Below are 27,851 nucleotides of genomic sequence, written 5' to 3'. Positions count from 1 at the left end.
GGGTGAGGGGATGTGGCTTAAGCAGGTGGGAAAGGATACCATTTATTCAAGTCGGGAGGCCATTGGTGGGTTCCTCTGCTGAGGGAGGTCTAGCACAGAAAGTAAGGATCGGAGGGAGCTTAATTATTTAAATTTCCTACGGGTTAAGGTAGGTTTACGTTGGCTCCTTTGCAGATTATCCCAGTTTCACAACTAAGACTTCCACTTCAATTCACAGCAAGACCCACTCCCTTTCATTCTTTCTATAAATTCTTTTCCTTTCCTCTCTCTGATTTTTCTCCCATATTCTTCTCTTCCATTCCACTTACGCTGCAACAAATTCGCCCAATTTGTTGCAGTGGACTAGAATACAAATGCATCATTGTATTTGTAGAGAGATGTAATCGTCGAGTGCCTCAGACTTTATGTAATGCGTAAACTTAGAAGATATCATTGTAAAAATAAAAGTTATGAAATACCTTCAATATGCAATTTCATAACATTCTAAAAAGCGTTGAATCACCTATTTTAAAAATATGAACTACGTAATAACAACAAATATGGAGAAAAAAATCGCAACCCTGGGAAGAAATGAGTTAATATCCCCTCTCCGCTCAGTATTGGCTCCATCCAAACATATCTCCTCCGAATCTCATGTAGAAGATAACTCTCCTCACCCACCATGTCCAGCACTTCGTCATTCTTCTGTCTCTCCGTCCACTTAACCTCCTCAATTCTTCTCCTCACCCACCATGTCCAGCACTTCGTCGTTCCCCCTCCTCTCTGTACACATCACCATCTCTGTGCCTTCCACACCCTCATCAAGTATGCCTCCAGCCTTTTCATATCCTCTTTGCTAAATGTCCACGTTTCCGTACCGAAAAGATATGCACTCCAGATACGAATCCTCACTTGCATTTTCTTCTCTTCTTAGCCTCTACCACCCTTGCGTTGCCAAATGTGCATAATCGCATCCACTAGTGAGCACATGAAACGTGATTATAATTAATCGAGATTGATGCCAAATTTCTATTTTTAATTTTACCTGATTTCTCCCCGATTTCCAATCGTATAAAAAATCCCTGACTTCATAATCAACGAAAAATCAGTCATACATAAGGAATTATGTAAAAATGCAGCAATGTATAAATGTACGCAATGCCTAGCAAGTTGCTTAAATAGGCGTGTGAAGGGGGTGTTGGGACAACAGGCGTTGACAAAGAAGAGAGAGGAAAAAGGGATGGGCGTTGGAGACATATGACAACCGAGTCCCTACGTGCAAACATTATAGTCATTTATTGAGCGGGGGAAAAGCAAATTCTTACGTTTTCTCTTCGGAAAAATATCACTCTCGTTTATCGTTTCTGTCAGACTCGGAAACAACGAGGCTCTATGATGATCTTCTGGGTTTAACTTACAGATATATGTTCTTATTCGCTAAAGCATCTAAGCCTATCAAAAATCTTTCGAGTCGTTACCAGCCCCCAGACTTACCTCCCAGCAGTAATCGATGAAAATTGTAGATTTCCTTTGAATTACATTAAGCGTACGGATTAAGTATGGTTTGCTCTGGAGAATAAAAATATATACTTTGAAATTCAGCCACGCATTCACCCACAATTTTCGTCTTTATGCTGAGCCTTTGGAGTTTTTCGACCACAAACTAATTTCCCAGACTTTTAGCCCTGATTTTTATTGCCCTGAAATTTTCCTAGATTCTGTGATCTCTATGACCGATATGAACTCTGGTAGGTCCTGCGCCGGGTCAATGTTCGTGCGTCCTCATGTGAGGAGAAGATAGGATATTCTAAACTTGGTGGACTAGGACAAAGTGGACCATCCCGCTAAAGCCAGCACTAGAGTGGTCGAAAGGCTAATTTCCTTCAAGGCCAATGGTCACTCTTGAAACGGCCACCCCCAATTCTATATTTCCGGAAGCAAACATTTTATTTTTCGTCCGGGAATTACTCTACTCCGTTCGAAAAACGTTTTGAATAAGCGAGAGATTTATAAGGAAATCGTTCGATACTTGCTCCCTACTGATACAGAATTTATACGTTATTATGAGCGTTTAGAGAGGGGTGAATTTGTGAATAATATCGTATACAACTAAAGCTGAGCAAATGCTTGGCGGTACATCTTTTTTAGGACACCCAATTGTCCCTATGAATGTGCTGCGGATGACGTGAACATCAAATAGTCGCATGAAGAAAATATCTTGGAGTTACGATGACTTGAAACCTATCGTGAGACCAATAAAAAATATCCGCTTCTTCTAATATTCTCTTTTCGTCAGGGCAGAAATAGTTGTGAGAAAATTAAATACTATGTTATGAAGAACTGAATACTTGTGTAATCTTTTTCTTAGATGTTTTCCAGCAGTTATCAGTATTAATAACACCAATACACGTAAAAGGAAAATATTAAGATGACTCCTGTAGGAGAACGTTAAGAAGTAGAAGTTAAAGCTGGTTACATTTTATTGTGCCGTTCATAAAATTATCCTGCAGATTAGATTCATGCATAGTGTGTGGTGTATTTCATGTTATATTTTGATCAACTATAGTTAGAAATTATTTTATTAGTGTTAAGAAACTGTGGCAGTTTTGCCTTCCCAAATATTTTCATGACACTACTTCCTTCATTATTGCAATCTAATTAACTCATCTAGGAATTCACAATCAAAATAGTATATGAAATGATAATATGAATAGCAATCAGCGTTACCAATGCTCTTCGCAGATGAGGCAGTATTTATTCGATTATTCAAGTGATTTATTACATCCATTTATTGAGTATTTTCGATCATGATTCCTTTTGAGTCTTTTCAATCATGACTCCTTTGAGTCTTTTCGATCTTGATTCCTTTGAGTCTTTTCGATCTTGATTCATTTGAGTCTTTTCGATCATAATGATTGAATCACTTATGTGACTCGAGTCAAAATGATTGAATCACTAAAATGATCGACTTTGCCCATCACTACAAAGAAGGCGACGAGGTGTCTCACGGCTGCGACGCGCTACCTTCGGCTCCCTCCTTCACACTCTGTGTCTCTTCCAGCTCTGCGAGCCCCCTTTATAAGGTCCCTGCCTGGCCGTCCGGCCAATGGGGACGCACCGTCCGAAAAGTGAAAGGAACTTTTCAACGGTCGGAGGCGGGGGTGGGGGAAGAGACGGCGCGCCGTGTACACGTGCGAGTGCTGGGGGGGGGGGGGGGAGTAGCTCTTCTTTCGCCGGGAGGTTTAAATCTCGCCCGGCTCTACGGCGCGGGCTTTTGGCCATGGCGTAGGCGCACAACATCTGTTACTTCACTTGGGCTGCTATTCTGGATGGAATAGCATTATGCTATTCTCCGATATTGCAACCGATTTTGCTATAATATTGCGTATTGCAACGCATATGCTATTCGGTATTCAGAACGGTTGCAATTCGTGTTTTTACTACACCGGAAGACGTAATTCTCAGAATAGCATAGGCCCGTAGCAATTCACTATTCTGAACGGCGAATTGCAACCGGTAGGGTTGCAATAATATTACGCGGTCTTCGAGGCCGAGCTATTCGGTATTGCAACCCAGAAAACGTGCGCATTGCGATGTCGAATTGTTTTTCTGAGGTTAAAGTAACCTAATCAAGCATTGAAAAATGGAATAATAGCCAAAAATAAAATGATATCAGCTTTATTTTAATTAAATAATAGTAGCATAAGTGATGAATATTTAACTAGTTAAGTGAATTGGGTAGAAATTAACATTCGCGCTTAATATATGAAGCACAAGCTTGCTTCATCGACAGTACGAAAACAATAACAATTAATGCAAAGAATTACTACGATTAGCCCAAATTTTACGTGTTTTATTCATAATTTTATTTCATCGCTTGACTAGCTACTAAAAATATCCTCGATGTAGGCTATCAGGTCGATTCTTGAAAATTTTCAAGCTTGTGTTAACACACTAACTCGCCACATAAAATAATAGTTGTAGCTTTCAATGAAAACCATATATTACCATAATAATACCATATACTTTGATCAGCCGTTCATTTCCTTAATTGGACAGTATATACAAATACATGCAACGAGTCGAAATTATTTTCCCCACTATTCGCTACCTTCTACAATTAAAACTTAAAATTTACAAACTTATAACACGGGCAGTCGACTTGAATTACTTGCTTGAAAACAAAGGATTTCTCCGAACACCAATTAAGTTTCCGAACAAATATGATTCGCCACAAACTTTTAATGGAATATCCATGTACATCATTAATGCAAAATATATCATGTGGAATTCAATACAAATTGTTTCCTCTATAGACAAGTAAGTTATTCTAAAAATTAAGTTTCAGTATATCGGCACAGTTCAGGGTCTACCAAAAATTTCAGTGAGCACATTAAAATCAGCTGAGACGAAAACAATAATAACTGACACAACAGCACTTTCCACACGATTCACTATTGCTAGATTCACTTTTTCACAGCTGTTCCATCCATCCTCAAATTCACCATCACCTCCCTCTGCTTTTTCCAAATCCGCAGCTGAAATATCGATACTATTCCATCATATTACATGAAAGCACAGCGGTGACGTTGCCACCTACTTCATTTCCTAAACAGAGAATGAATACTGAAATTAGGGAGTCATATAATATAAAGCTAATATTAGAAACGAAAGCTTCTAGTTCATACAGTAAAGCTATATCGTCACGAGCAAAGCAATTAAAGTTGATACATATTTATTTTGACATGCAACGAACAGACTTCGAAGCCTAAGACAATTACGAAGAATATCAAATATATTTAGCTTTCAATGATTACCTCGCATAGCAAATATCTCACGTTAAACAACCGATCGGATACAGGTAATTGATTCAATATTTATGCCCGATAAATCATCATTATCATAATCAAATTATAATTAACCCACCTGTCTGAAGCCATTGTGAAATCTATCACAGCCACAACAAACAGCTGATTTCCTAAATGAGATTTTCAAAGCGTATTATATAAATCCAAGATTTTAATATAATTTTTAAATGTAAATAAAGCAATTGTTTATAATTGCAAGTCAATATTCCGTAAAATACAGAAAATTTTATAAAATATTTTCTCCCTCATTGGTTGCGAAAACTGTTCAGAAAGTTTTTCATACGGGAAGAGGCGGAGCTTCCAAATAGCTCGCTGCTATTCCGAACAAAATTATTACTACGCTTCATTCAGAATACGGGGTCGTTGCAAAAATGACCCGCAGAATAGCATATGCTATTTTTTGGTACGCTTATCCAGAATAGCAGCCTTGGTCTGTGAATTTTCGTCTCGTGGAAAAATGTAGCGTCCGATGTAACAAAACCACAATCCTCGCAATTCAGTAGCTTAGATCTCCTTTCATGAATATGTCTTTGGAGTTGAAAAAAATTCCTCTTTCTTTTTTACATTCGAAATTTTATTCCATGAAAACTATGCATACTCTTTTTCTCGGACTAAGTTCCTTAATGAATTGGAACGCACAAGTCTGGTTTGAATTGAAGAGCTCGGACGTAGCACGCGATGGATCCCTCGAGGAAAACCACTCGTGACCGACTGCGTAATTGAGTGCGCTCGGAAGTGGGCATGCTAATAGAAGCATACTTGGCGACTGTAGCACCATCTCTCGTGATGAGGAGAAGGTTACATTTTACGAAGTCGCAACAGCGAGTTAACGTAGCTCACATCGCTGTGATTGCGGGCTCCGCGATCTTTCCGTGACGCTTGGAATGCATTCACTCGCACAGCGCAGCTAAGCGTGACTTTGGCCGGACTGTCGTCTCTCGACTGAGTGCACCGTCGCCTCTCGCAGTGGCGGCTCGTGAGTCAAATGCTGGGGGGGGCGCACTCCACCGAGGGGTCATAATTTTTTAACATTTCGTGTATTTTATTAAGTTTTTACGGCAATCTAGGAATTAAATTTTGTGATTCCATATGTTCCGTTTTTTTCAACAAAAATACCTAGTTTTCCTAATAAAGCTTGATTAATAAATACTAAATGCAGTAGGCTCGCGGTCATACGGATCGGCTAAGTCCGGACTCTCGATTATACTGATCAATGATCTTGAATAAAAATATATTTGCTGCGATATTTTGCAAATACAAACGAAAATACGTAACTTTAGGTTTTAGCGCCTACATTCTCCGTAAGGATATGCCCGCAATACACTTATGCTGTTCGTTTTGCAATCATAATGCGTTATTTGTCAAATATATTCAACATTTGCAATGATTTAGGTAGCAATTACATTTGTAACACCTGAGGAGGGAGGGGAGTGTCACTGACTTCCACTAGGCAACAAACACTACTAGAATCCGCGCGCTTTGCTATTGCAGATGTAAACTTTGATTGCGGTGTTCGCGTTGCTTCTTGAATACAGTATGATTTTAAATCAATAATTAAATGTTTCTCACGCATTTTTAACAAAATCTGAAATACTCACATGTCTTTAGTTATATTGCAGAAGTCCATCCTTCTTTCCTTATGTCCAGCAAAGTGATAAATTACACGTTCGTTGAAATCAGCGCCGGACAACAATTTCTTTCCGATTGAACACATGGCAAGGGCACTAGTCTATAAATATACAAGGGACTTAATAAACAAGGGACGACACAAAATGGGCCGACGAAAAATACGACCAAAAAGAACAAGGTGCCTGGACGCAGAATTGGGGACAATTTTTCCCTATATTTCCCTAAAACAAAAACTAGCACTGTTGATTAATTCAAAATTGTCTTCTTGAATGTACACACATCACTAAGAAACTTCTTAATCGGCAATTAACCACAGTTAACTCCTCGAAAATGATGTGTGAACTCATTTCACTCCGTTCTTTCCGAGAGTCTTGCCGTTACTATAAGGAAGACTCAAGGGTGATAGAAGTCGTGGTCCACTAATGCTGATTCAGCTGAGGGACGAATTTAAGGTCAGCAAAGGCACTCAAGCAAAAAAAAGACGTCACGGACCATCTCCTTGAGTCTAAGATTCATATGTGGTAAACACACGAAACGCCAACGGGTCGCACTTGGAATAACCATGTCTTCGAAATCATTGCCATGATATAATAGAAAATAAATTATAGATCGTAAAAGAAGACGACTCTGAGCCAAAGATGGGAGCTGTAAGGATCTCCGCACTGATATGAACTCTTCGAAGCCACTTAAATCAGACCCAAGTGACATTTTCCGTCAGACAGCTACCGCTCTGCCGCTGAGGAATTAGGTGAACATGAACTAATAGAACAAGGACGGCTAGAAAAATGATGAACCTACACACAAAAGGTGCATTGTACGCAAAACTTCTTGACATTCATTGAATGACTCCATTTAAAGTCACGTTTTACGGGTTAAATCATGTTTAATCCTTCACCCTATCACGCACGCACCTATTTCTTAAATTATTAATCAGTGGGGAATGATAACTGATTTTTCCTAATACTGCAGGTCTTTTGATAAATTTATCTGAAAAATAGGTACCGCATTTCTAATCATCGGGAAGATATGATTACATTGTTCAGGCCTAAATATTATAATACTAGTTTCCCCAATGTTCTTGAAATTCGTAATCATAATAGAACTGTGGCAAATACTCGAGAATAGTTTTCTTACATCAATACGGCCTTTAACTGGTTGGATTTTGTGTGTTCCGGAATTCAAACACCAAAAAACGCAACCATAATGGGATAATTTATTTTCTGTAGCAATACCTACCAGTAATTAAAAATTAAAATCGTATAACTACACCCAGTACAGTGACCATTCTGATTCCATACGTCCCTTTTCTGTGGCAGCACCAAGTAGACGCCAGATTATACGCCCGCCGGCCTGCGTAGCGATGTCAACTAACACGTCGCTCTGCGCATTCTCGGACGACGTCCCAAGACTTCCATAAGACACAACGTTAGACGCGTCATAGCACCAGCGGCCCCCACCACTACCACTCTCCATATAACTGCATGGGGATGGATTGGGACGTTCTGGCCAGCGCCCCACGGCTACAAATACGAACTTCTCGCGCTATTTCTTTTCGTGTTTTTCCAACACTTTCGATGCATGTGACTGAAAGAACACTTTGATTAATTAGATGTATAATTATAAATTAATGGATATTTATTTTTTTACTTTTTCAAATATTTGGGAGGGGCGGCGTCCGAGAGTCCTTATGGGCAAGCCGCCACTGGCCTCTTGTGCTCTGTCACGCTCCAAATCACGACTCAACGCATCCCCGACACCCAACCAAGGGTGAATGCCGATTGTAGATCGCTCCGAATATAAACGTATGGGTATGAAAGTAATATTACAAGATAAAAATACATTTTTATTAGATAAAAACACTGTTATCGCGACAGCTATGATTTAAACAAATTTGTGGTAATGATTTTTTATAACTCTCCCTCCTCTTTAACGATTGCAACGCCGCCATAGTGGCTATGTTTTGAACTAATCTCCACGCTTAACTTTAAAATCTGAATTTAAATTATAGATGTAGTTCCAATCTTGATATAAGTGTTATAATATTGAATTGTCATCTAGTTGTAAGCTATCCTGATAATTTCAGCTTGATAACTAAGTGGAAAATGGATTTTTAAAATGGGTTAAAAGATTAGACCCGGTCAAGATGACAAGCAACAAAGCGAAACTAAGCAAATTTAGGGGGCACGTGGCCACAGGCGCTTAAAAAATAGACAAGATTTTTAATTTGGTTATCATTACGTTCATTTTTTGTGTATTACGGAGCGTTCATTTTATTTCATATTAATAACTTTCTTATTGAAATAAAGCGAATATTTTATAAATCCATTGTTTTACGTTGTTTTGAATCTCAAATATGAGAAGACCGTTTGCCTATCACGCCCTTTTCGTCCCCCCAAGAAAAAATCCTGGTTCCGCCCTTGAAAGCGAGTATATAAAGACATTGTGGAAAAGACCCGCGGCACCAGAGACAGTGAAATATAGCAGTGTGCGATCCACGATTTAAGCGAAGCGTCGGTGAATCCGAGTGATGCAATGAACATTTCTCGGGATTTCATCCGGGCGGAGCAGTGGATGGTAACAGATGTTTCGGCGTCCCACGAATTTACTATTATCATCATCAGTCAACAAGCCTTAGATTGGTTCGAAGCAGCTTTCGCATCTGCAAAGAAAGAAGCCTTTCAGTGCACCTCTTGCAGTGCCCAGCGATTGCATAATAAGAGTCATTCGTAGCAATATTTATTGATTTTTCTTTCCGGTGATTATTTTCTATCACTGTTTTATCTATTATCCAGATATAAAAGTGAATGAGACCATACTGCATCCACACGCTTGCCGCGTCGCCGTACTCTCCGCCGCCGCCGGCCAGAACCGGAGTCGACCGCACGCTCGAAAAAACGATTTAAAATTCGGGGTTGCAAGTTGATGCAAGGTTTGACTTTAGATACACAATTCAGAAGCTTCATAGAACGACGTGGTATCAGTCACTTGGCGGAAGTCCGTGGCAATATCTACTTTTTCTCTACGCTTATGTAAAAAAAATGGGCTGAAAACAGGCTCCGCCATTTTGTTATATATATATGGTTATTGATGAAACAAAATCTTTGAAAACCTCTCAAATGGAAGATAAAGAAGTGTCAATTAAGATAATATAACAGTTTTATCCATAAAACTATTCATGAAACCACTGCACGAGGATAAAGTTGGCAGTTTTCAGAAAAAATCGAGGTTGGTCGTTTTTCGCTAAATTTGTTCAACTTTGACCTCACATATATTGTTAGGGTGAAAACACAGGAAAGAAATAATCTGGAAAGTTATGCACAATTTACTTGAGAATATGTATGCGAATTTCAACTTCCTAGCTCAAAAAAATCGTTTTTGAGGTTTTGGCCAGCTTTTTTTCGATTTTAGCCCACTGTGCGACGTGGCCGATTAAGCAGTCCCGTATTCTTCCTAGGGTTTTTTTAGAAGACTTCTCTATTCACACACTCTTCAAAGCCCTTACTCCTTACTCGGTCCATCAAGTTACCGGGGAACAATGGAAACGTGTTTCATCCCTACCCCCATCTCACCAACTGACCTTTTTCGTTCTATCAGGTTCAATTCTCCCAGTTTCTGGAGGCCAAATGCAAGGCGAGTCACCTACTAAGCTCGAAGATATCTCGATATCTTTCAGCAATTGTATGACACGCACGTGGTTTTAAAAAGAATGATACCTAACGCGACGTATAACTGACAGCATTTAAGTTTTTGAAGCTCAAATTGATTAACACAAAGATTTATAGTTAAAACAAGACTACTAATATTCAACATAGTCCAAACAGCACAATTTCGGAAGAAACAAGCGTAGCATGAGCGCATTCAAACAAGACGAGACGGACTGGAAACTTCAGGCAACGTAAACTGCGTACTTCACATTGCTGCGCCTTCGCCCCTTCGCTTTGAAGGCAACGACGTCACATGCAAGATCGGACGTGTTCTTCCCTTGCTCCTTCGCTCATAGCTTGAACGCTCCTTCCCCTCGACCTCTCCTTCAGCGCTCTTCACTTATAAGCATTTCCGATTTCCCCTATCCACCATTTAGTCCAACATTGAACACACTCGTTCGAATTTTTTAAACCGCAGATTTTGACACCAATATAATTTTCAGTTGCAAAAATCCTCATATTAGCGCCTGAAGATGATGTTTGAAAAATCAGGTCCTCAGCGTAATGGAAATTACTCGGCAAGACAGATATTGACTATTAACCAGGTATGTCCTTCATAACTACGCGTTTCTCTACGTCTGATATCCGATTACTATATGCAGTATAAATGCCGCGGGATGCCCACTCGTGGCAGAAAATTCAGCGCGCCCTCCGGAGCAAAATACCCCGCGCGATCTTTGCCATGTTCACCCATGGAGTACCGATGTGACGGCGCGATGCTTACAAGAAAAGCTAACAGGAGCATTTTAAAAATACGTCACTAAGGGAGAAACTCCCCTGCCTGCCGCTTGTTTTTGACCCAGGGTTCCAGATCACTGACTCACGCTGAAAACCAAGGCCACTCAGTTCCCCTTGGACTTGCGACCGGCGAAGGGGAGGGGGGAAGATTAGACGTTTGTGTAAGAGGCGCACCCCCATTTTCGGAGCATTTTCTAGGAAAGAAGGTGCGCCTCTTACACACGCTTATACGGTATATACTCCCTTTTTTTATATTAAAGGATGGCATTGCCTTATAAAGGCGTATAAAACTTTCTTAAACTTTGCATGTGCCTTAATTATTTTTCATTATGAAAAAAGTTAGGGTAGCTCACGATATCTTTTGCGAAGATGTGGTAAGCCCCCCCTTGAGTTTTTTCTGTATCTGCTACAGTAAGACTGCAACATGCTACATATGCATGTAAAATGCTTTCATCAGTGATGTTTTCACATGAAGATATATTACTTATTTCATTTTCTCCTATGCTATTGACGGTACTGGGCCCACATTTTCTGATTACAAGGTTGGATGTGTTAGTGCTCAGTTATTTTTAAGTCTCCATGAAAACTTTTTTCATTTTATATTGACGTATTTTATCAATGTAAAATAAACAGAAATCAAAATAATAATTTTTCATCTGATTCCGTTTGAGCTTGAGATGAATGAACCTTAAGTGAATTAATTCTCTGCATTGTGGTCACATTTGGCCATGATGGACATTCCACTTGATCGATTCTTCCTCGTCTAATATCAAATCAACTTTCCTTGCATTTGACTTCTCACCAATTACCTTTTTGTATACTAAGGTACAACACAACTCATGCCTGAATGGAGCATTAGGATGTAAAATCAGGAAAAGTTACAGAAAACCGATCCAGTTTATGCAATTGACGTAATATATATTTATTATGCTATCTTTAACTCCATTAATCTCAATACGTATTAATGTCGATTTTTAATGCAAAGTAATAGAAAATAAGAGTTATATAACAATTTTCCCTTTCGATAAATCCTAGGGTTACACACAATTGTTAAGTTGATAATGATAACGCATTGATTTTTCCGTCATATTTGAATATGGAAGATGGTGCATAGCCTTCTCAATAAAATATGTACCAATACAAACAATGGTTTATCTTCCACATTTTCTTTCTATCGCTCTGCATTACAAAAATAATTCCATTCAAAAAGATATTTCAATGCTTTTATCCTGTTTTGGAATGACTTGTAACGGGACATCAAGCATTGTTAACAGTGAATAAGAATGCAACATATCCGCCTATTCCTTCTCTTTAAATGTCATTTTGAGTTACTTTTATGCAATTCGAACCGTACATGGACAAAATACTCGTACACACGAGACACAACTAACATTAGTCTCTTTTCCAGTAGACTACCTGCTTGAAGAATTCAAAGACTGAAATATGTACTCCTTAAATACATATGAAGCAGCATATAGATTGACTCACTAACTGATTCATAAAACTTTGCAGCCTCAACTACAGATGTAGATACATGCTTTTGAGAGGTGAAAGTACAAGAAATAGCAAGAAAAATACAGAAACTCGAAAAAGGGGTTTGGTTTTCGAAATATATCAACTTGAATTAGCACGGCAGTCTTATGGAAGTAAATATTCTGCCTCATTATCAACAATTTAAAAATGCTGCACAAGAATGATCTTTAACAGACAGAAACTTTGAAATCAGGGACTTCCAGTTAAGAAGCAAAATGAACTTTCAGCAGAATACGATTTTGAATAAGGCAAAGGGCACAGCATTTCATGAAATTCCAAGAGCATTGATGGGGAACCAGAGAGCATTTAATTGCATCTCAAAATGTAAAACCTCATGCAGAATAGCACCAATCAGAGGAGTGCTAAGGGGTATACCCATTTTAAGAAATTTCTCATCACTGACTGTAAGGTTAATTAAAAACTTAAGTGAAACAGGTAATTTCTCAATTGAAAATAAGTAAATCAAATCTGGCATCAAGAAAAGTATTTCAATTTACCTAATCAAATAATACAAACACAATTAGCATAGAGATCTATTATTGAAATTTTCCATTTTTGTTTTACAGTTCAGTTTTGAACATAAATTGTAATTAGACCAAGCAATGACAAATCTATCCCACATGACACAGCAATTCAATGTAAATATAATACACAAATTATTTAGCAGCTATTAAATCTTAACTTGGAATCAGTCAATTAGGAAAGATGAGTCTTAACCTTTAGTCACAACTTAAGCAGGTCTCACAAACGAGACATGTATAAAGACAACTATCATAATACAGAGGAAGATTAGGGAATTTCATTTGATTTCTAACTTACAAACAAAAATATGTACCAGCAAGTGAAGCAGTCTTGGCAGTTACATTTCAATTAACTCATTCATCACTCACATGACATATCGCCATGTCTCTCTCAAGACTGCAGAAAACATTTTACAAAATGTAGTATGAAAAAGACAAATGCATCATAACAATACAGTATATCATGGGGAAAATATCTAGCACAATATAATGCCGATTAAAGTACAGCATGATTAATATGTTCTATTGAAATATACCCAATTGTTTGTATTTGCTAATGGGAAAGGAATTCATTGTACCAGAAATGCACAAAAACAATTACTGGGATGATATTTTCCTTTGTGGTGCAACAAATGTGTGCTAACAAATTAATTTTTTTAGAAAATGGACACACAATTTCAATTTTATGTACCATGTATTAATCATGCATGCAAATTTGTGTGTGTGTGAGAGAATACCAATGAAATAATTTGCTTTAATATAGACACAATAAAACACACACACTCAAATGTGCACACAAGTACATTTATTTAAAAAATTCCACCTGGACCAAGAGTAACATACCCTTGATTCAGGCATAAGTTCATTTCTTATAAACATCCCTTTATAAGATGGGTGATGATCATTAATAGGTCTTGAAGGTATAGCATCAATAAATCAATATAACACTTCCTAATAAGATGAAATCCTGTAGTACAAATCAGTACAGGAAGCCAAGTTTTACCATAACAAAGCAATATTTCTCCGTAAAAATCTATATTTGTTCTCAGCTATACCTTCAAAACAGATAAGATGGAATAAATGAATACCAATATCTTAAAGCACTCAAGCCAAAACCACTCTTTCACTGGTTAACTGGTATACTACCAGAGAGCAAACTATAGTTATGCAATATAAATATCTTCTAAAAGATAAACTTTACTCTGAATTAAAAACAAAGAGCAAGCAAGCCCGACCCATGTGCACTGAGTGTAATATAAAATACCAAACAGATAATGTAATCGATTTAACTTCTATCACTTTTATATCTTATTATGTAGATCAACAGGAGATGCTCCTTCGGAAATTATGACATTAAAACTAAAATTACAAAGCAGTATCCACATTGAGATGAGCCAAATAAATAACCAAATCCCAATATTCTATTATGGAGGCCATGAACACTAGGGCTGAGCTGAGGGGGAAAATGTGAAAATATCACAAGCTGAATGAGGGACATTCAATCAAATCCCATGGTAAAAAGGAATCACACATCACACCTGTGTACCACCACACACATTCTCTCATCTTCCACAAAATATTCCTCTTTTTAATTAGAGGCATGTGTGATTTCCATTGCTGTATATATGCACCTATTAACTAGCTCTTGAATGATTTCTAATCCAGATTAAAAATTTCATAGAATTTTTAAAATTCAATAAATTCATTAACACTTGTGCAAACCTTAAATGGGAGGGTTAGCAATAGCCAGTACAGCAAAATTGCTATTGATGAACTATCAGGGTATTCACCCTTCCAGCTTTACATATTTTTATGAGGTTTGAATGAGCAACAAGTTTCATGATTCAAATATAATGATTTTACATCAAATATTCCCCTGTAAGTCCCAAACAGATGCAACAAGGTGGCCAGCAATACTCCCGAAGTTTCTTCCCACTTAATCTAAAATAACATTCCCCAAAGGCAAAAAATTTGTTATATCTCAAGCAAAATAAATAAGTCAGACTGATGCAAAATTAGAGCTAAATTTGTTGTTTTAAATGATATGACCGGAATAGTGATGTTGCCAAATCTATTTCCACTAGCCTTTCTTCAAACCTTCCACCGCCAGGTATTTCCAAGATAACTTTCCAAATAACACGCTCTACCCCAAAAACATCTTTCTGCCAGGTATTTCTAAGGTGACTTTTCAAATAACAAGCTCTTCCACGACAATCATCTCGACATAAATTTCAATTGTATATACATATATTTTTAATCAAAATATCTATCCATTCTTTTTCGCTTAATTTACCATTAAATGGGCCCACCTTATGGAGAAATTTGAACTACTATTTTATACCCTTCATCATAGGTGATAAGGCATCCTTAATTTTACCATCAAAATGCCAGCAACATTTAAGCTTTTCAGTATTTATTTTCTCTTAACCCCCAATGACCCATGGTCCTGCCTACTGGGTGTGGGATAGTTGGATTAGGTAAGCACCAGCCATGAAGTAATATAACCTCACACATCACAAAATCCTTGAGCAAGCAAGAGAGGGAAAGAGGACCTCAAAAAGATGTGATTCCCTTCCCACACCACTGCTTCCAAATTTCCCACATCTGCCTTCCACAATGCACCTCCCCACTCACGCCTCAAAGACACCAACTTTCCTGACCAACAACATGACAAGCGTCTACTGAGATGCCTTCACAGGGCTATTGAAAACACGAAAGATAAAACCTTGAATGGCAAAAACTAACTGCATCTATCGTTTTAATGCAGCACAACAAATTCACATGCTCATTATTTCCTCATTAAATGTCAAACTAGCAAGATGAAATGTGTAAAGGGAAACAGAACTGTAACCACTGCAGGATCTTAGAAGAAACACCATATTCCTACAATAACTCCTCCTGATGCAGCAAAACAACAGTTTTTGACAATTATTATTCAAATATGTTGCAATTTCAATGCAACACAAGTAGTGCAAAGAAATCTGCAAACAAAATTATTAGGATCATAAAAAAATGAGGAGTTTCACACATTTCCCATATTTTACAGTTAAATGACTATCACCACATCACCTACTAAACGAAAAATTAAAAAAACCTACCCAAAATCATTACTTCATTCACATAAGAATGAAAACCTTGTTTATTTCCATTTGTTTCTTCAGAGATATCATTCATAAAAGGCAAGGTAATCTCTTGCCCCATTATTTTTTCCTTTCTCAGTGCATTCCTGAACTATAAGGAATTACAAAAGTAAACTGTTTGAAATTGTGCCAATAACCAAGGCACCATATACGTTTGACATTTGCCCTGCCCCCTCAGGCATTAAAAACTCTAACTGGTATTGTAATTGAAAATTCAGCTCATTCCAAAGTAATATCAAACTGTTTCAGCAGACTTTATTACTGGCCACCCTGCATAAGAAAATCCTGAGAGCTAATATTTCTGTTGGTTATATTTCTGGCTCTTTAAATTAACCTCCATGAGAGTAAAAGCTTATTTTCCTTCTCTTGCACAAGAATCAATTGCTATTTTCCTTAACTAATAGCATGCTACAAAGATGTCCACTTTTGGAGGCATTGCTAAGAAATTGAACATTTGGCACAAGTATTAGAAAAACCAAAAATTAACAAATTTTGGAAACCCTAATATCTATAAAATCAATTTCATATTTTTACAAATATTTAACATTCAAGCATATTGCTTTTCGGCAAGAAACCATTCTTTGCTAAACATACCTATTCATGATAGGAGTACCTACGAGTTGATTCTCCTAATTCCAATCAATAGGGCCCTAATTTTTTGGTACACACATTTATCGATGAAGTGACCGAAGGCCCAATGTTCCTATAAAGGTGATTCAACTTGGTAAGGAGATTATCACAATGGCCACTATGACCTGTTGCTCTTACCATAAGAAGGAAAATAGCTTAATTTTTGATCACATATTTCATTTCTCACTCATTCTTTCAATCATTGTCATACACACACTCGGTACAAGTGAGCCTATTTTACAAATTCTCACCGACTCACAGAAAATTAACCTCAACCATATGAAAATACATACTCATGCCATACTCTTTTTCAAAAGAGGCAGTCTAAAATGTTCATAAATTCTGTACAGCAAAACATAAAGATGCCAATAAAGATTAACACACATTATTAAACAATAATTTTATCAGAAATTTCAATGTTAGCCAGGGAAGAACAGGGGGCGCCACCCAATTTAGCAATAATAATTCAACTTATATGCAATAAAATTTCTCATATTTTTAAACTAATAATACCATCAACATGGCACAGCCACATTTGGTACATTAGGCTGTCAAGAATTCAAAGCAACATGTCAAGAGTATTCATGTTTCATATACACGAATGGCTGTATAGCCTTGAGAATGCACACACATGCCCAGAGAATCATTGTGGCAGTTAGTAATCACTATAAAATAAAGCATAAAGCAGCCTTCCATGCAAAAAATAAGCATGAATGTATACGAAAGTACTAATTTTTTGGCCATACTCACACTAGTCAGGCATCACTCATACCAACGATAATAAATGATTATCAAAAATTGCTCAACTTTTTTAAATGTAAATAATCTGTACAACTCACTCAATAACTAAGCCCCTATTATTTGGCACTATACTGATTTTCAAAGCAATTGATCTTTGTGCAAACTAAATAATAAACACAAATGTCATTTACGACAAAAAAGAGCTAAATGCTCACAACTAGGAGGACATAATATAAAAAAACAGGAAAATCACCCCTAAAATTACCTATTTTAAGTCATCAGCATTGCCAAAATAGCATAATAGACTATAGCTTAAAATTTCATACAGTAAAATTCGATTGAAATAGTGATCACTAAGTAAAATTATAAACCACTTTTTAAAAGTAGTCCATGATTTTCAAGAACTAAAAAAATCAACATATTTATATGTTCTAATAAACCTGTATCAATAACCAAGGCATCTTATCTTAAACCTTCTCATAAAACATTTCCAAAGAGTAAAACCAATGGTGGCAACCAGATAATAAGGGAAGCAAGGAAAAGATTCCATTAACGGAAAGCACACTACCAATGTCCAACTACGAGCAACAATCATTAATTACACACACATGTGCATTCCACTGACATGATGCTTCATATAAATGGCCAGCACAATGACTAACAGCCTCAACTGTTTTAGCCCATGGTCTCACTTCATAAGATTCAGTGGTAAGGGGGGTTATAACTTTGATTATCCTAGTTGTTAACTAAGGTCTGTTCTCAAAAAAAAAAAAAAGAAAAAAAATGATCATGAGAAGTGAATGACTGCAGGCTCTCAGACTCTGGCAAGGTTGTTTAGCTCCATGACTGGCCATAGCTGTCCTGATACCATTGCTGATCACCCCCAGAATTGGAATAGCTATTGCCATTCATTCCACTGGTTAAACCACTATAAGAATTGGTCAATGGTTGCTGGGGTATTGGCTGGTTACCCCAGTTGCCCCCAGATGCACCAGGTACGGCATTCTGGTAGCGCCTCTTTGACTCCCCTGGGTTCTGGTGCCCACCATCAAATTTTCGCTTTCCTATAGAGCAAGAAAAGAGTCCATTAGAGAGATCACAATCTCAAACACCCTCTCAATCTCAACACAACTTAGATTATAAAATGAATATGAATGAAATTATTTATTAGCTATCACCAGCCAAAATGCAATTGAAATATACTCCTTAGATTCCAATTCAGAGATTACTTTCAATTAATCCCTTTCCCTCTGAAATTATATCATATGCTAAAGAATAGGAGAGAGGGCTTGGTAGGGCTTTAATACAAAAAATAGTGAAAATAATGAATTTCAATTATCTATCAGTCTCCCTTGACTGTCTCCAAACTCACAAAAACCTCCCTTCAAAATGACAAGCAGAAGTTTTGTCATAAATAACATGAAATACAACATAGGAGACAACAAAGGTATTCTGCATAAACAAGCACAAATGAAAAGAATTTGTTAAATATTTTATGGGAGCAAAACCAGACCACCAGCTTCCACACAAATTATTTCTGTTAATTATTGTAACTGGCTAAAGGAAGCAGTCTACACCACACACCAAAAACCAATCATTCTCAAAAACTTAGATAAAATTTCTCATCCACCAAAAGCACTTGAATGGTGGTCTTATAAACATGGGAAGAGAAAAACACCTGATAAGATCAAGCGAAGTGAGATCAAAGGACCTTAAAGAAAGATAACCCCATCAATGATAGAACAGTGAGCAATCACTCTCTCCAATTCAAATGTAAGACGAACAGCTTAGATTGACTACAAAAAAGCCTTCAATACTGCTGAAGGAGCTCCTTGCAGTCAACTTGAAGTAGGTTTATTAGCCCTTGAACATAAAGCCTCCAACATTCCAAAATTACTGCCACAGCACAGTACATTCCCGTTGATTGCTTCAAGCTAGTATAGTGGCTGCATTAAAAAATGTGGCCACTAAATCTTTTTCAAGGAAAGAACCTGAGAGCCAGTAGAGATTCTCTGCCCCTCTTCCCAAATTCATTAATCCCTAAGTGCCTAAATGTCTGCTGTAGCCCATGCAGATTTTCTACGCAAACAAACAAATTTCGGCCAGGGCTGACAAGGTTTTTCCTATGCAAAATAACAAAAGTCAGCTATAACTGACAGAGACCTTGGGAAGTGACCACATCCCAAGCCATGAACTCAGGCATGCTGTTACCCTTCATAACCAAGCTCAATGAGAGATTAGGTCTGCTGTTTGGGTCCTCTTCTTGACCCTTCCACTTATTTTCAATATCGCAAGCAAAATAAAATTTGCAATAAACAAACAGTATTGGCAATTATTATGAACAAATACTTAGCTAGTAAATGAAAATATAAAACATGGAACAGACCCATTTGATTTAAGCTGAATCCGTAAAATTTTCCATTGAAATTTTAGCATTATCAGAAACGGATTTCTACATCAAGGACTTTATTTCACAAAAACAACCGAAAATTCTTGTATCAGTTAACATTAACACCATAAATTTGTTTAAAATGATTTATTGCACAGAGGAGGATACTATATTTAAACTAAAATCAGTGATAACTACAACAAATATTCGTTTAAATAAAACTATTAATGCAGTAGGTTTGCTGCCTTGACGCTGCTGAAGCGGCTGCTAATCCTTAGAAGGGTGGAGGCTTATGGCACAGCACCCTGTTGAATGGGTTGGGTACTGAGGATGGGTGATGAGTATACCTATGCGATTCTACTCTTCTCGAGAGCTCTATACAGAAATGTAAAAAAAGTCTCTGAAATGCCTGTGCCATTGAAAGCATTTTCCTCAGTAGAGCTCCGGCACAAAATAGGTTAAGATTCAAGGCATGGAAAGAATTGTATATATGGTGTCCCATCACACAGGAAGCATATAGCCACCTATTTTTTCACATGGATTACCGGAGGCTAGAAGCCTGAGGCTAGCAACACCCTTCTAAGAAATAGCGGCCGTTTTAGCAGCATTAAGGCTAAAGAACAATAAATTTGCATCTATTTTTGGTTCCCATACTAGGAGACACCAGTTACAAAGGACTAAATAAGGATAAGAGCAAATGCGGAAAAAGTCAAAGAATTTAAAAAAAAAAACGAAATTAGCTGGCAGTAACACATAGATGACCAAGAGAAATACATGGCATCATGGCAAAACTATGCTTTCCGATCAGGTTGTTGCCTGGCAAAAGGAGAGATCAACTGCCACATCCTTTTAGGTTCTGACAGGTTCAGTAGTTCAGTGTCATCTCACCACAAACGTGCAAAAATCAAACACAAGATACTATTCTCATTCAAAATGTGGAACATCAAAAATATTCATAACCCTTCGCTAGAAACAAGGAAAATTATAACATCCATGCTAATCTGCTGCCAAAATCTCCAGCTTCAACAATAACTCCCAAGAAACCTAGCTGCTTGAAGTCCAATCAAAAGCCCTCAATTCTTCCACAGTATTTATACTTTCAGTAAGACATGCCACTTATTTCAAAGCTCAACCACTCTCCGACTCTCATGATAAAGAATATGGTAACAGACACGATCATTTCTATTCCATAATGGTCTGTCTACAATATAATCCTAGCTAATATAATTCAGTCGTGCACCTCATGTAAGAATCATAATATCGAATGAAACCAAAGGTTTTGACATAATGAGACATAATTTTATCTATGGGGAAAGACAAAATGCTAATATCAGCCATTTCTGGACAGGTGGGAATATTCCAATAAAGAATTTTCATCTTATTTTTGTACTCAAGCTTAGGGACCATCATAAATATGACTTTAAATGGCTTACATAGCTGAAAAGATGTCACCACAATAAAATTATTTAGGCCAACATATTAGTACTATTTCCTCTGCATATATTGACACTCTGATAATAATATGTGATCACCTTAGAAGAGATTATGAAGCCCAAATTAACTTATTACTTCAGAAATGGAACATTGATGGAATTTCTCTAGAGCAACATTCTAGTGTAAGGTAAAATGCTCATGGGAATAAAACTGGAAAGCAGAATGTTGAACTATTAGCAAGAAGCCCAGCCCACAATATTATAAGTAAAAGCAAAGACAAGAATTGGGCTTTCTCGCCCCCACACCATGATCCATATTAAGAGGGCCACGCCAACTAACAAAGGCTCCTTAAGACAGAGAAGTTGATGGTTTCCTCATCACTTATCACATTATGTGAAGCACCCAGGCTCTGTACACATCAAATGCAAATACTTTCTAAACAATTTCACGACAAATAAAGATATCAACCGTAGCTCCCAATTGGATCCTGCAATATCCATCATACATCTAGACAATATAGCTTGGAAGGCTGTATAATTACCATTGATAGTTTGTTATCAAAGTAAAAAGAATTTAATTTTTCTGTTTACCAAGCAGTCGCCTACTACTTGACTATTCTCACCGAAAAAACCACCAGCCCTAACAGTTCCACAAATAAGGTGATGTTGTCATGAGCTCATGCTGATTCCGTTACCAATTCCTAACTACTGTTTGACCTTGTGTATAGGCCTTGAGGTGTTTGTTACTGTTACAATTCCTCCTTCTATCAATAAAAGATTCTTTCGAGATGGTGAAATGAACCAGATGTACAATGATGTCAAAAATTCATGGGAAATGGTCAGCAACTTTCACAATTACTCATTTTAAACATATGACGCAAAAGTTGAGTAAGAACGATTTTTTATTTGTAACTCATCTTTCTCTTCCAACTACTGCATTATTTTAAAGAATCATGATTCTGGATCTGAGTGAATGACCTCGTGTCTACGTAATTTTCATTGCCAGCACAATATGCTCCATGACATGGCATCTAATCCTGAACATTGAGGGGATCATGTTGACGCTTAGCTTCCAACCTCAAGGGCCCAGGTTCAAGTCTTGGCAGTAGTGGAGACTATTCATAGGAATATGGATCCCTACTGAGGAGTAGTGAGGAAGATACAGCACCTTCAGTCCTCTAATCGGATGGCATGCTGGCCCATGGCCATCTTAGCACCTATCAGTCATTAGAAGCCAATTCTTAGCTCCTCTCCATCCTTCCCTTTTCTCAATGGGGCAAATGAAAACTAGGAAGGAATTGGGATTGGAAGGATAATTGTCTACTTCCAGATTCAATTCAAGGACCTTTAAAATTAAATACTAAGCAAGATTAATCCTTTCAGTATTTCTAATAAAATGGACATGACATTTAGAGAATTTAAATTTTAACTTCCTAAAGTGTACAACTGCCCATAATTATGGATGTAAGTTCACAAAATTTAATACGCAAAAACTAGACCAACTATTAGGCATAAGAGTTCATGAGACCAGAATTAAGGTTAAAGAGCAAAAAAATTATTTTCATCGACAAGGAGTAAACAACTAAAGGGGTAAATAACCACCCTAATCCTATCATATATTGGTCGTTGTTTTAACAGGAATGATCTGTCATATGCAATCCAAAACAATAATTCCTTTCAGTCAGAGATTTTGAGCTGCCCTTGAGGCCTCTTATACCATAAGTTTGCAGTGCAGAATGTAAATCTAGTACAAAAAGGAACACGAGCTGCATATAGGAGACACGATGATGAAAAAGGAACAATATAAAAGCCTTACTAACATATCAGAAATACTTCTCATGAAGTAAAAGAAGAGATGAGAAAAATAAGTTAAAATGAATGAAAAACTTGGTAAAGCCAGAAATTCCTCAAATAAACACGCATTACTTTACATAAATACAGCAACAGATTGTAATTTTAAAAATTATTATTTCACCACACACACATCAACTATCATGCCATTTTCACTCATAAGGCTTTCCTATGAAACATCTCTTAAACATTTAATATGATTACAAATCAGTGCATTTAAGTACGCAAAATTTAAAAAATAAATAAAATCTTGAGCACAATCTTTCAGGTCAGCAGTTACATTTGTAAAATTAACGGAAGCAAATGCGCAACGAAACCAACAAACAAAATCTTCCATTGTGCAACTAAATACGCAAGTCCAGAAGCAACACCTCATCAAATATGGAAATTACTTCTTTATCCAATTTTATCACTACCTACCAGAGGGTAAAATGATTTTTCATATACTGATTCACGCATTAATTTCAACCACCACACATCATAGACTGCCATCCCCAGAATACTATTTGCCTTGGCCTATTTCTTATATGATATGTTAATTCAAATAGGAAAAGCAGAGAAATTATTGTTATTCGAGAGAGGAAATGTGAAACTGCCATTACCATATAATCACAGCTCTTTCAAGTTAAGGTTCTTGAAATTATGGAATTTTAGGATTTCATCTGTTTGAAGAACTATTTATGATTCCCAACCACCACAATACAACTAGTACTTCTATTCAAAAATTAGAACCAGTTAAAAAAAGCATAAGATGTGGAAGGCCAATAATGGACTTAGTCACCAAGCTCTTCATAATATTTCACAAAAAACATATAGCTCATGGTTATCACAAAAACCATTAATAGAAAATACTAGGATTTCATCATGCACTTCTTAATTTAATTTGCACTATCCTACTACTGAGAATATTCACTACTACTTCTACCAACCAAAATCATCCAGCATACACATAAAGAAGGCACACTTGGGCAGTATGAAATTTTGAGAATACAGCACACACAGCATGTTGGCAATTACTTTTTTGTCTTCACCACAAATTCTTATGTTTCAAGCTATATAACTCATAGGTTGTCAAACAATTCTTATATGAAAGTATAATCCTAAAACCCATTCGATTAAAATCAAAGAAGTTAAGAAATTTTTCAACACATGTCCCCTTGATTTCTTATCTTAACACTAAGAATGCCAATAAATAACAAAAGATATACATCAAAACTTTGTACCGCAACTGTTCAACTGATTTTCAAAACAGATGAGTTAAAATTACTTTTTGCATAACAGGAGATGAAATATTTAAGATAACTTAGAGCTCTTCCCTCTAATTAGCTAATATTTTTAAAGCTTCTTTGAGGAAAATTACGAAAGAATATATCTGATTGGGGTATTTAAATTGGTAACATACATGTTGGCTAATCCAAAAGTCACATGTTCGAATCTCACCCAGAGGATGGATGTTGTGTTGTCTGACTGCTGTTTTTCCATCAAGGCCGGTTTATAAAAAAAAATTAAGGAAAAATTAAACTTAAACACAAATTAAAAAGTTAAATTGGCAAATCAAAACTCCACGAAAACAAAATAAGCATGCATTACAATCAATCTTTTATCTCTACATGAAGCCAAAAAAATTCTAGGCATATACAGAAATTGGGTGGGAATATTTTGAAAAGAATTTGAAACAAAAGAGTATGCAGGGCCATCCCCCTTATCTATTGCCAGTTTCTCACAAAAATAGTCAACAAACATTTAGAACCTAAAGCAAGGGATACACAACATGACTTCACCACTTTCCTGATATTTTTGACTCCATATTCCAGAATTTGGAAAGAGCCATAGAACAAACAGACTTGAACTATAGCAAGCTCTTTGCACTCTACACCGAAGTTAACTTTACTTTGCTTTCTAAATAAAACTAGGTTCCAATACATCTCCATGCAAACATCCTCAATAGAAATGTATGGTAGCGATAGCATGAGTAGACCCATAAAATGAGGTCATGGCTGAATTCAGAAAACAAGCCTACCATGGGAATAACCACCCTGCACTTCAGGAAGTTGAGTGTCTTTGTGGATCATTATTGAACCTCAGCTAAGAGGAAGATGAAATTAATAGCTGAAGACACCAAATTTGAAGACGCCAAACAGTACATAAAGAGCTAGAGCAAATGGTTTCCAGTAACACTAATGACAGATATTCTGACCACATATGGTTCCCTATTTGCTACAAAAGGATGACCTAAACACCTAAAGCATTAAGGCTTATGAAAACAATTGGTCTCCCTTCCTGAATACTCAGCGTGATTATAAATAAATTTTGGATTGGATGAATTGGGTTGGCACAATTGACTCAGAGAGCAAGAAAATTTGAAGACTAAGGAATACACACAAATTGTGGATCCATCTGTTAAATAAGAAGAGAGAGAAGTGTGGAACCAAAGTTTAACCAAACAACAAGTACAAGACAATGGTAAACAGAAGGAAATACGTACTGACAGGCAATTCTGAGATTTTCAGGCAGAGTATGGGGATGTAATTGCTAAATTCAAATGCATAATGAAGACCATCAACCTCTGCAGAGATAAAGGGGTCAATTCTGTAACTCTAAGCACCGTAGCTTTCGGGCGAAAAGATGCTTAATCTAGCTACTGGCTCCCACTGGTAGTCTCTATCCATCGAAAAAGCTAACAGAAGCTACCAGTAGCTTATTTGGCTCAAATCCGTATTCTTAAAGAGATATGAAGCTACTTCCGAAGCTTCAAACAAGGTACCATGGTGACTTCACATAGCATACCCTTGGGACCCGGCATTTCAGTTAGCTACCATCAAAATACATGGGGGATTCCCAAGAACCAAGGGGAGCATATCGCTAGTCTTTTGTTCTATCCCGTTAGTGTTTTTCTTAGCATGGCTAGTGACGGCTGTGCAAACAAGAAAAGAGGTGACTATTTTTGCTGTTCTTCCATAATTATTTTCTTTGATGAGGTTGTGTACGCTGAATTATTTGAAGCCTTTAATTATTGTATTCCTAACAAAGTAGAGGGAATCTGTGATAAATTTCGTAACAAGCATGTGTTTTGGAATGAACTATCTATCGCACTAACTTGTTTCATTATTTGGAGAAGATGAATGAAAAATATTGTTTTTAATCATTTCATTCCACTTGAAACCATACTTTGCATGATGTAAATACTCGTGCAAAGACAAAACTATGACTCTGTGATTATTATTGTAGTAGCAAGATACCTGTTGTAGTACCAGTATAAAATTGATGCGTTTGAGTGATTAACAATGCCGATATCTTCACTGCAAAGAGTTGAATGTCCTATTTGTGCGTGTGTCTCTACAGCAATGGTTAACACATTGCGTACCGGGGTAAGCTAATGTTTAGAATATAACTTTACCCAATCAAACGTTACGATGAATCAATTCATTATGAATAACGAGCAACAACTGAAAACATACTAACAAATACGTATTGTACGCTTTAAAATTGTTTAGGTTGACGCGCCTAAATGACGAGAATCTTCGTCATCCGTCTGGAACATTCGGGAAAAAAATGACAAGAATTCTCGCCATCCATACGCAATGTGTTAATATTCCCATGCATTTTCAGTGACGGTCTTTCCAAAGCGATCTTTGTTGTGAAGTGATTGTGTGACGAGAGTTTAGTGTTACATAGATGCTGACCATCGGAGAGATGGATATTATTATGTGTTCTAATGCAATGTAAGGCATGTGTTTATGATCCCATTCTGCTTTCATTTATGTGTCTTTGACTCTATATATGCATTTAATTCAGTGCTGTTAGTAAAGACTGTATTTGTTTAGAATTTTACTAAAATGTAGCCATGATATTCCCAAAGTCCAAGGAGGAAGTCATCACAAAAACAAGAATAGCACATGATTTTCACGTTGATAGAAGGAACTACCTAGGCTGGTTTATCATTATGATGGTCAATTTATAATGAATCGCTCATGCTTGCAGTAGTGCAAGTTTAGCTGTCGGCATGTATGTAATACTAATTCATTAAACGATTTCAATATTAATTTGGTTGTCGTGAGAATGGCATGGCAGTAGAGGATTGTGTCAATATCATTTGAAGCATATTGTAAGCCTTAAACGATTGCTTAGGCCAATGTGAGCGAAAGAACATAATTTTCAAAAATACTTTTCTCTACCTTCCCATTAACTTTACCGAAGATATTTCTGAAATAATACTACTTATAGTATGCTCGTGTAATTGCGATCTTTCACAGTGTGAGAAGGGACAATCTCTGCTCAGAAATAGTCAGTTATCAAAAATTTTTGCATCAAATATGTAGAAGCACAAGGAGTGATGGTTCGTGCATAGCAGGAACATGAGCAAAAAATTCTCCGGCATTAGTAAGACAATTTCATTGCAACGCAGTTTATGAGTTTGTACTTTACTTGTATTTTCCCTTCATGATATTTACGTGACCTAGTGGTATTTATGACATAAACTGCTACATTGATCGAAACCATCGAATTGATGTATGCTACATAGCCTAATATAATTATTTCTACAAATCTCTATGACAATAAAAGCTAAAGGCACTCTGCATTTTGCTATTTACATAGCATGGTCATTTCAACTTTGAAGCAACGGTCAACAAAGAACGACTACATTTTGATTTTTCCATAGGGAACACGATCAATCGAGTGATTTTATTGGTTCCT

General features: G+C 36.9%; 1 protein-coding gene across 1 annotated transcript in view; it reads right to left on the bottom strand.

Annotated features, from left to right (window-relative positions):
* Window positions 1-12,970: 12,970 nt before the first annotated feature.
* LOC124171029 (heterogeneous nuclear ribonucleoprotein Q-like) overlaps window positions 12,971-27,851 on the bottom strand; it is a 147,962-nt gene continuing 133,081 nt past the window's right edge. Inside the window, exon 13 of the mRNA XM_046550168.1 lies at window positions 12,971-18,547. Within this exon, the coding sequence (XP_046406124.1) occupies window positions 18,318-18,547 (230 nt within the window). The 3' untranslated portion in view covers window positions 12,971-18,317. The remainder of the gene's footprint in view (window positions 18,548-27,851) is intronic.

The sequence above is a fragment of the Ischnura elegans genome, chromosome X, assembly GCF_921293095.1.
Source record: "Ischnura elegans chromosome X, ioIscEleg1.1, whole genome shotgun sequence".
NCBI classification, from domain to species: domain Eukaryota; kingdom Metazoa; phylum Arthropoda; class Insecta; order Odonata; family Coenagrionidae; genus Ischnura; species Ischnura elegans.
This window is presented reverse-complemented; position numbering and strand designations above follow the sequence as displayed.